General features: G+C 40.2%; 1 protein-coding gene across 4 annotated transcripts; it reads left to right on the top strand.

Moving 5' to 3' along the window:
- The first annotated feature begins 2,096 nt into the window (after positions 1–2,096).
- On the top strand, positions 2,097–10,040 carry vgll4a (vestigial-like family member 4a). 4 transcript variants are annotated; one of them, XM_084429168.1, is made up of 5 exons: positions 2,097–2,421; positions 3,332–3,455; positions 3,577–3,775; positions 7,260–7,371; positions 7,599–10,040. In XM_084429168.1, exons 1-5 carry the CDS (start codon positions 2,346–2,348, stop codon positions 7,790–7,792), a joined length of 705 nt encoding a protein of 234 aa, XP_084285294.1. In that variant the 5' UTR covers positions 2,097–2,345; the 3' UTR covers positions 7,793–10,040. The 4 variants fall into 4 exon arrangements, with proteins under 4 accessions (XP_084285294.1, XP_084285293.1, XP_084285292.1 ...); XM_084429167.1 differs by having other exon boundaries at positions 2,107–2,421; positions 7,596–10,040; XM_084429166.1 differs by having other exon boundaries at positions 2,107–2,421; positions 7,260–7,395.
- Positions 10,041–10,316: the final 276 nt, after the last annotated feature.

Raw genomic sequence — 10,316 nt, 5'->3', positions numbered from 1 at the left:
AGACAATATCCGTGCCTGAAGAGTAGGGACGTCCAAGTTATAAAACCTGGCAAAGGTGGATGGCGAGGACCAGCCGGCCGCCACACAGATGTCAGCGATGGACACCCCGCTAGACCAAGCCCAAGAGAAGGCCATTCCCCTGGTGGAGTGGGCCCTCACCCCTATAGGACATTGCAAGCCCAAGGACTGATCAGCGCTATAGCATCCACTATTCACTGAGAAAGTCTCTGCTTTGTAACTGGCAGCCCCTTTGAAGCACACAAATAGCTGCTCTGACTGCCAGAACTGGCTAGAGCGCACAATGTACAGCCTAATGGCCCGGACTGGGCAGAGTGCATGCGGCGCCAGTGCTCTGAAGTGCGTGGAGATCAACTTGGGCACATAGCCTCTTCTTGGTCTAAGGATAACTTTTCTGTCACTAGGCCCAAACTCGAGGCAAGATGCATCCACTGAGAGAGCATGCAAGTCGCCAACTCGCTTGACTGATGCCAAAGCTAGCAGAAGGCGGTTTTTAGCGAGAGAAGCCGAAGGTCAGCCGTTGTGAGCTGCTTAAACGGGGAGTCTCAGTAATGTGGACAGGTCCCAGGCTTATTAGCTTATTTTGTTGTAAAAAGCTTGACAGTGTGGTTCACCCTGGTTCCCTCGACAAAAACCCAATAGGATTTTCCCATAGGCTTTTGGATTATCGCTAAAAACAAGCTCTGTGATACTTGCACACATTTTGTCCATCAAGATAATTATCACAGATGAACACAACTTTTGTGAATTTTGAAGCCTAAATGCAGTCGCCAGAATTAAAAAGCTAAAGGTAGGCTACAAGCGAACTACACCACGGTCCCACGACTTCAACGTCACCACCACTAGCTTCCGACAACTCTTTCAGTTTTTATTTAAAACATTTTCCCATAAAGTTTGTGTTAGAATTGTTTAGAAGAGCACAATTATAAACGTAACGATGCTGTAAAAGCGGACTGAGTTTACCTGTTCGGCGTGATGATGTTTAATCTCCTCGACAGCCTCTGTAGTCCCATTTAGCCTTTTAGCCATTTAGCCATTTAGCCATTTAGCCTAAGACACGTAACAGCTTAAAAAAATCACAAGTGGGGTAATATTGATGTATTTTATGTCATAGAATAAAACGTGAAAGTGACTTCGGGATGTTGGAAACGGAAGGGCTAAAATGCTAAACTCGCTTCTGCTTTATGGCCTACAAAGTGATGTCATACCTGCACCACTCTCTAGACCTTATGCGCCAGAAGTGCGCAGCCATCTTTAAAATATTGTCTTTGAACTTCTGTTTACGCGGTCGCTCTGTATATGGCATCGCTGTCGAGGAGTAATTAACTGGTGAAGTGGATTTACTTATTGTAAAGTTAACGAAAGTTATCATGAGCATTGTAATGTAAAGCAGATGTTTTAACAAATGTCAGTAGACCAGGAAGATTTTGAAACAAGCCATTCATTATACGTTAGATCGCAGTGAAAAAACAAACCGGAAGACAAAAGACAACGAGTGCAGCGCTGTAAAAGGGCGGGGCTACATAAGGTCTATACCTATATTGTTATATACATTATTATACCTACTATAATGTTTTTCACTGACACGCCCCCCCCCAACTCGTTAACATGGAGGCTTACAGAAAATCCAGAACTTCCCACTCGTATTTATGTTATTATGTGCATTTAGCTCATAAATACGATCTTTTCGTCATAACTTGAATGCACAATATTATCTAGCATAAAGTGTTCAGTCTTTGCTTTAAGTATTTCCCAGGCGTGTAAATCTGGTACATATGTCAGGAAACCCGATGTCAATGACCATGGACCACTGTTTCTTTTGTGAGTTGTAAGAAACATCGAGTCCAACTGCCTTTACTTTATAATCGTTTGTTTTAATCCCGTTTTCGCAGCTTGCAGCAGAATGTTTTGCCACTCAGTCCTGCTGGGGGGGCGTGTTCCGGCGGGAAAGTGACGTCAATGCATACTATCGCGAGAGTTTGGCACGAGACGGTTACCCTTTCAGCAGGAGCAGAGAGACGGTGTGGTCACCTGACACGTGATGCTTTTCTCAGCGCTGGTCAGGACGGGCCAATAGCAGGCGTCTTTGATGACTGCAAAACTATCATAAACAGTTCATTGAGATTGGTGTCACAACTCATAGCTAGCTCAGAATGCTAAAAACAACGTAAACTTTTCAGTATATATATATATTTTTTTCCACATCTTACTATCAGTGATTGTAAGATTGCTCATGTTTCCCCTTCTGAAAGACCGATACATTCAGCTCTATCTGAGCTGGAGTAACCGATCATAATTCTGCTTTAAATGTGCATGTTTGTGGTAAAATGCATATTTTGATTAATCGATTCGTCAATAAAATGAACAATAACATCAGCAGGCTGCATTATAATCCATATGAGGGTGAGTAACAACATTCACAACTCCTAAACAATACATATTTAATACTTGATTATGCAATAATATCACCGGAGGCACTAAGGAAAATACATCTGTTAGTAAAATATGTCAGTTTCTTAGAAATGTAATCTTGTGTTCATGTTGGTTTCATATGCAAAAATAAATGCCATTTTCAGAAACATTTAAATTTCATGACTAGTAAAAAGTCAAGTAAAAGTAGCCTAATAACATATTTTCCATACACAACGAGTACAAGTCAGTGTACATATCTTAATATCTTATTTTAAAAATGTTTTGAAAATTATGTTTCCGGCTAAAACTTTTTTTATTCGATTTATTTTTAATTATTATTATTATTATTATTTACAAATAATACATTAATAATTCATAAATGAATCTCTATATTGTTCAGCCTTCACTGAGCTAAACCTTACTGTGCCATAAAGTCAAGTTATCTGACATTTGAAGGTTTTCTTTCCAAGGATCTCAACCTTTTATCAAAGTTTTCTTCATTATTAAATCAGGACAGTTGATTTGTGACTTGCAGAAAGAAAAGAAATATCATTGCATGTACTGTACTCTATTTTATTATTCTAAACTGTTTTAATTAAGAATAAATGAATATGTTGTTGATAGTAAATATTTTTACTGCTGAACTCTTGACCCTACTGTATACTGAAAAATAAAATATTTGCATATGAACAATTAAAGCTCATTGACTTTTTTTGTCTGACTTACATATTAGAACATGATGATGATGATCTAATGTTTTGTGGTTGATTTTAAGCATTATTAGTATTATTGGCAAGTGGCTAATCACAAAACATTAGACAAACTTGTGATTAATATGACTGTCAGTAATGATTGTGCCTTTACGGTGTTTGATATGGATTTGAATCTGATTTATTGACAGATGATTCAGGGGCATCGAGGGTTTTGCTGAACTCAGGCTGTCAACCCGTGAGCCCGACCAAGAGAAAACACCATGAAAACGAAGACTCTGAGGAAGAACACATGAACAAAATGAGGTCGCATCTGTACGTCTGCTGCAGTTCCGTTATTGACAACGCAGACAGTTTTTTGCTATAGAATTGTTAAATAATTTGACATTTTTTGCACAGCATGTTTTTTTTTCTTGTGATTTTTTTTTTTTTTTAGGAGAAATCCAAATGGAGATGCTGTGAATCCGGAGTCGTGGAACTACGGTTCATTTGGACGCGTGTCTGTGAGCGCTCTCCATAGCCGTCGTGTTTTCCCAGCGTTCCCCATTCTTGCGGTTGATCCACCCATGGAGAAGAACAAACACAGCTCAGATCCTACGCTCCTCAGTCCTGGATCCAGCACTAAACCCCAGCAGGTCAGACTCAGCGGCCGCTTTCAACTGAAAACACACCTTTATGCGGTTTAGGCGTTCATTTACACAGCAACAGCGCTGTAAACCTGTGGGGGCCTGAAAACGCGAACTTTTGAAAACGGGTTTCAAAGAGCAAGTTTTTCAAAACGACATCCTTGTCATCTCTGTAAACTACAAAAACGCCAATCTGTGAAAGCGGTGAAGTCATGCACGTCTATAGGCTTTTCTTTCTTTCTTTTTTTTTTTGCAAATGAAAGGATACAGATATTAACAGTAAGAAATAAGAGGGACATACAGACATCATCACAAGTGGTTATAAGAGTTACACAAATCAACACAACAAACATTTTGTCATCATGAAAAATGAAAGGTTCCTTACAACAGACTCAAGGATGATATATGTTTTTGAAGCGTTTGTGTTCAAAGGTTTTGACATTTAGTAAAACGGGACTTTATATCAGAGGAGAACATACTAAAATGAATGAAAATCGGACAAAAAACATGATAGATTATGTGCTTTACAGGCATGTTGCGTTCGGCTCGAGTTCACTGTAGTAAACGAATGCGTATGAGCGCAGACTCGTAGTCTTCCATAACAAAGTGACATCACCAATAGTAGTTAAAGACACCTAATATAAAGTGTGACCGATGTTTCTTTAGTTGATATGATAGTGGCATCTAAAATTTTAAAAAATATATCATCATGAAAATATTTGAAAACATCTTTACCTGAAAAATTACATTTTAGAATAAAAAAAAAAAAAAAAAAAAAGAACAGTAATAGACAAAGCTTGATGTGTATATGAAGAGTGCCATCTGATAATTTTTATCAAGCTTGTATATTTAAGTTCAGTAATTTCACTTAAATGACAATTAATAGGTAATTTGCATTGCCATTAAAGTGAAATTATTGAACTTAAATATACGAGCTTGATAAAAATGATCATTCTAGAAGAAAATTTCAGATGGCTCTTAGAGGCTTTTGCATCTGAACTCTTCATATATAAATGTATCATTTATTTAGCTTAAATTATGTTTTTATTTCATATAGGGCCATTCGTTGCAGTTGCACCACCTGACTTTTGCAGCTATTTTTACACTGAACAGGCTTCTACTCAGATGCCTATGCTACCAAGATCATACACAGACTTTGTTAATGCAATAAAGAAATTTATGATAAAATAGCATTTCCCTCATTTTATATTTGTTGTACCACCTGACATGGAAAGTGTACAAACCTACCCGTACTTGAACGTAGCTGTTTTTATCAGTATTTGTGAGAGATCTACAAGCCTTTTCTCTCTGGCACAGAGATCAGTTGGGCTCCTCTGGATGATGCGTTATCATGCTTACTATTATTACCTTGTCACTTCATAATAAAAGACCCATGTTTGCAGTTGTGCCACCCTGACATTTGACAATATACACATTCTCAGACAAAAGCCTGAGTTTCTCCCAAGGTTTTTTTCACCCAAGTTAGGTTACACTTAATATTCAACAGTATTATTGATTTGACTGCACTGATACTATTGGATGACATCACCATTTTCTGCAGAACTGCTTTATAGATGAAATTAAGTAATTTATTAATTGATGATCTTTACAACAGAACTGAATCAACAGACTTCGGCTGAACAATGACACTATTTTCTTTTAGAGCTGCTGTACAGCCGAAGTGAACACTGTTTGCATCGTTTATCATCATTTTCATGTTATCTCTGTAAAGCTGCTTTGAAACAATTTGTATTATATAAAGCGCTATAGAAATAAAGGTGACTTGACAAAAGTTTTCAAATGATCTCAACAGCTTTAAAACTACTGGTATTTATATTATATATTATATATATTAATTATATATTATATTTATACAATTTGTTTAAATAAAAGGTTAAAAAAAATAATATATGCCATAGTATTTTATTTTGAATTTATTATTATTAAAACACTACTTTCTTAGTCTGTTCATGTGTGCGGACGGTTTTGCCACCTGACATTTGGGGGTTTAAGATTAAAAATAAATACAAAGAAATCAATTATTTGAATGTACTGAAAATGAATTCAAACTAAATAGGTTTTAAGTCAAGTCATCTTCATTTATATGGCACTTTTAACAATGTCGATTGTTCCAAAGCAGCTTTACAGTGATAATAGGAAATTAAAGTAACAGAGATTGTTTTTTTTTGAAGTCTATAATGTGTTATGTGTAGGCTAGGTCAAAGAGATGTGTTTTTAGTCTAGCTTTGAACTGACAGAGTGTGTCTGCTTCCCGGACGATGTTAGGAAGACTGTTTTTTTCGTAAATTTATACGATGTTTAATAGGGAGCCAATGCAGTGTTGACAGAACCGGGCTAATATGGTCATACTTCCTGGTTCTGGTAAGAACTCGAGCTGCTGCGTTTTGAACCAGCTGTATTTTGTTTATTAAGCGTGCAGGGCAACCACCCATTAGAGCATTACAATAATCTAGCCTTGAGGTCATGAATGCATTAACTAATTGTTCCGCATTTGTCAATGAGAGCATATGACGTAATTTGAGCACATGAAGATATATTTTTAAGATGGAAAAATGCGGTTTTACAGATACTAGACACGTGACTTTCAAATGAAAGATTGGTATCAAAGAGCACACCCAGGTTCCTAACCGACGACGAAGACTTAACAGAGCAGCCATCAAGTGTTAGACAGTATTCTAGGTTATTACGTGAGGAAGTTTTTTGTCCAGTAATTAGAATCTCTGTTTTTTTTCAGAATTAAGTAGTAGCAAATTACTAGTCATCCAATTTTTTATATCAGCTATGCATTCCGTTAATTTGGTGAATTGCCAAGTTTCGTTAGGTTTTGAAGAAATATAGAGCTGAGTATCATCAGCATAACAGTGAAAACTAATTCCATGTTTCCTAATGATATCTCCTAATGGTAGCATGTACAGAGTGAACAGCAGCGGTCCTAGTACTGAGCCCTGTGGTACGCCATACTGAACTTGTGATTGATAAGACATCTCTTCATTTACTGCTACAAACTGATAACGGTCAGATAAGTTTTTATAGAATAAAGTGATGGATGTCATGAATTTATCAAATAATTTTAAAAGGAAATAATGCAGTTGGACACAGAAATATGCACGTCGTGTCATTGACCCGTAATTGTTCCATTCTGTGCCGATACGGCCCAGCCGCTACGGATATGGTTCACTGTGGGACTGAGAACAGAGCTCTTTGCAATCTAATACAAATGAGTATGAGATGTAAATAGCGACCGCGTTATGGAGGATGATCAGATATTTATTTTAATTGTATTATTAACTAGGCCAGATACAGAGAAACCGGAGCCAGGCTCAAGTGTAAATATAACCGGAACCGTTTGGCCCGACGGTGGAAAGGCTGTTGACTCTACAAAAGTGACTCCACTGTTAGAGGATGTGTTGTTGAATGTGTGCATATGCATTAGCATGTAGAATTGTCATATTTCCCACATATTTCCAAACAGAATCGTCCATCTGTAATCACCTGTGCCCCTGCCGGCAACCGGCCCTGCAGTCTGCCCAGCTGCCACATGTGTCCTAATGCCTGCACATCTGGATCCACCAGCAAGACCAACGGTAGCAATGAATGCGTGATCACAAGTGTGTGTTCTGAGTCTGAGTGAGCAGCACATCATTACCAGCTGGTGTGGTTATAAATCTTACAATAAAATTAGAACTGCTTCTCTTTATTCATTTGTAGGTGATAAACGAATGATTGATTCTTGAAATGGCTCCCATGAAAATCCCCAATGTATTCAGTGTTTTTGTTCCTCTGATCACGTGATCTGTCTGTTCCTCAGCAGACTCTGAGTGTGACCCTGTGATTGAGGAGCATTTCCGGCGCAGTCTGGGCAAGATCTACGAGGAGCCTGTCTCTAACCTGTCCATCACAGGCTCCGTCGATGACCACTTCACTAAAGCACTGGGGGACGCCTGGACACGGATCAAAGCCAGGGGCCACGACGGGACTGCACCAAACCACGAGGGGCGCTGTTAAACTAACTCAAGCTCACTCACACGAACACTGCTCCGGTCTGATCACTTCAGAGGTGTAGGCAAGACCCACACCATTGCAGCATTCATTTCAATACGGCTTATTGAGCAATAAATTACTCTTTTTAATATAAAACATGTCATGCTCTTTATATTTTCCATGTTTCTTTATCTAATGTGTGAATAACTTTAAGCAGAACTGCCATCTGAAAGCCATGAGGATGTAAACAATATCGCAAAATCTCTATGGACTGAGATTGTGTTGTGTCAGAGGAAACCTGACATGAAAAAAATGGTATCGTTTGATCATTGACTTATCACTTGTTCAATAAAGTCAAATAAATGAAAAAGCGTTAAAACAACTGTTAAATATTACTGAAATGAGGTATTGTTCTGGATCTGGTCCTGAAGGGTCTAGTCTTGGTCTGGGTCTCGAGGATAGGTCATGTTCTGGATCTGGTCTTGAAGGGTCTAGTCTTGGTCTGGGTCTCGAGGATAGGTCTTGATCTGGATCTGGTCCTGAAGGGTCTAGTCTTGGTCTGGGTCTCGAGGATAGGTCTTGTTCTGGATCTGGTCCTGAAGGGTCTAGTCTTGGTCTGGGTCTCGAGGATAGGTCTTGTTCTGGATCTGGTCTTGAAGGGTCTAGTCTTGGTCTGGGTCTCGAGGATAGGTCTTGTTCTGGATCTGGTCCTGAAGGGTCTGGTCTTGGTCTGGGTCTCGAGGATAGGTCTTGTTCTGGATCTGGTCCTGAAGGGTCTAGTCTTGGTCTGGGTCTCGAGGATAGGTCTTGTTCTGGATCTGGTCTTGAAGGGTCTAGTCTTGGTCTGGGTCTCGAGGATAGGTCTCTGTTCTGGATCTGGTCTTGAAGGGTCTAGTCTTGGTCTGGGTCTCGAGGATAGGTCTTGTTCTGGATCTGGTCTTGTAGGGTCTAGTCTTGGTCTGGGTCTCGAGGATAGGTCTTGTCCTGGATCTGGTCTTGAAGGGTCTAGTCTTGGTCTGGGTCTCGAGGATAGGTCTCTGTTCTGGATCTGGTCTTGAAGGGTCTAGTCTTGGTCTGGGTCTCGAGGATAGGTCTTGTTCTGGATCTGGTCTTGTAGGGTCTAGTCTTGGTCTGGGTCTCGAGGATAGGTCTTGTCCTGGATCTGGTCTTGAAGGGTCTAGTCTTGGTCTGGGTCTCGAGGATAGGTCTTGTTCTGGATCTGGTCTTGAAGGGTCTAGTCTTGGTCTGGGTCTCGAGGATAGGTCTTGTTCTGGATCTGGTCTTGAAGGGTCTAGTCTTGGTCTGGGTCTCGAGGATAGGTCTTGTCCTGGATCTGGTCTTGAAGGGTCTAGTCTTGTCTGGGTCTCGAGGATAGGTCTCTGTTCTAGATCTGGTCTTGTAGGGTCTAGTCTTGCTCTGGGTCTCGAGGATAGGTCTTGTTCTGGATCTGGTCTTGAAGGGTCTAGTCTTGGTCTGGGTCTCGAGGATAGGTCTCTGTTCTGGATCTGGTCTTGAAGGGTCTAGTCTTGGTCTGGGTCTCGAGGATAGGTCTTGTTCTGGATCTGGTCTTGAAGGGTCTAGTCTTGGTCTGGGTCTCGAGGGTAGGTCTTGTTCTGGATCTGGTCTTGAAGGGTCTAGTCTTGGTCTGGGTCTCGAGGATAGGTCTTGTCCTGGATCTGGTCTTGAAGGGTCTAGTCTTGTCTGGGTCTCGAGGATAGGTCTCTGTTCTAGATCTGGTCTTGTAGGGTCTAGTCTTGCTCTGGGTCTCGAGGATAGGTCTTGTTCTGGATCTGGTCTTGAAGGGTCTAGTCTTGGTCTGGGTCTCGAGGATAGGTCTCTGTTCTGGATCTGGTCTTGAAGGGTCTAGTCTTGGTCTGGGTCTCGAGGATAGGTCTTGTTCTGGATCTGGTCTTGAAGGGTCTAGTCTTGGTCTGGGTCTCGAGGATAGGTCTTGTTCTGGATCTGGTCTTGTAGGGTCTAGTCTTGGTCTGGGTCTCGAGGATAGGTCTCTGTTCTGGATCTGGTCTTGAAGGGTCTAGTCTTGGTCTGGGTCTCAAGGATAGGTCTTGTTCTGGATCTGGTCTTGAAGGGTCTGGTCTTGAAGGGTCTAGTCTTGGTCTCGAGGATAGGTCTTGTTCTGGATCTGATCTTGAAGGGTCTAGTCTTGGTCTCGAGGATAGATCTCTGTTCTGGATCTGGTCTTGAAGGGTCTAGTCTTGGTCTGGGTCTTGGATGGTCTGGTCTTGACTACACCTCTACTATAAATGTAAACTTTGAAGATGATGGCCAACCAAAGAAACGCTTAATTCTAATTTTATTAACATTAGAGTGTCTTTGGGTTTTCAGGAAGCGTCATTTGTTGAGGTATTTCAATATCTGAGTTGTTGAGCTGAATTTGTGGTCTATTGAACAAACGTTCAAGGGCTTTTAACTAATTTTAACTAGTTTGGAAACTCCAAAATCAATAAAAAAAAAAGATTTTTATTTTATTTTATTTGTTTTGCATTAACAAAATGAACCCAAGACCAGAAGTGGAACATTATTTTCA

The sequence above is a fragment of the Rutilus rutilus genome, assembly GCF_951802725.1.
Source record: "Rutilus rutilus genome assembly, chromosome: 13".
Lineage (NCBI taxonomy): Eukaryota > Metazoa > Chordata > Actinopteri > Cypriniformes > Leuciscidae > Rutilus > Rutilus rutilus.
The sequence above is the reverse complement of the archived record's forward strand: the minus strand, read 5'-3'. Positions and strand labels throughout refer to the sequence as shown.

What these genes read in the sequence shown, in the direction of transcription:
- vgll4a (XM_084429165.1), top strand. Translation starts at nt 2,346, where the DNA reads ATGCATATTTTGATTAATCGATTCGTCAATAAAATGAACAATAACATC. An exon ending in GCATTATAATCCATATGAGG is followed by an intron (nt 2,422 to 3,331) that starts GTGAGTAACAAC and finishes ATTTATTGACAG; the next exon opens with ATGATTCAGGGGCATCGAGG. An exon ending in CAATGAATGCGTGATCACAA is followed by an intron (nt 7,396 to 7,595) that starts GTGTGTGTTCTG and finishes TCTGTTCCTCAG; the next exon opens with CAGACTCTGAGTGTGACCCT.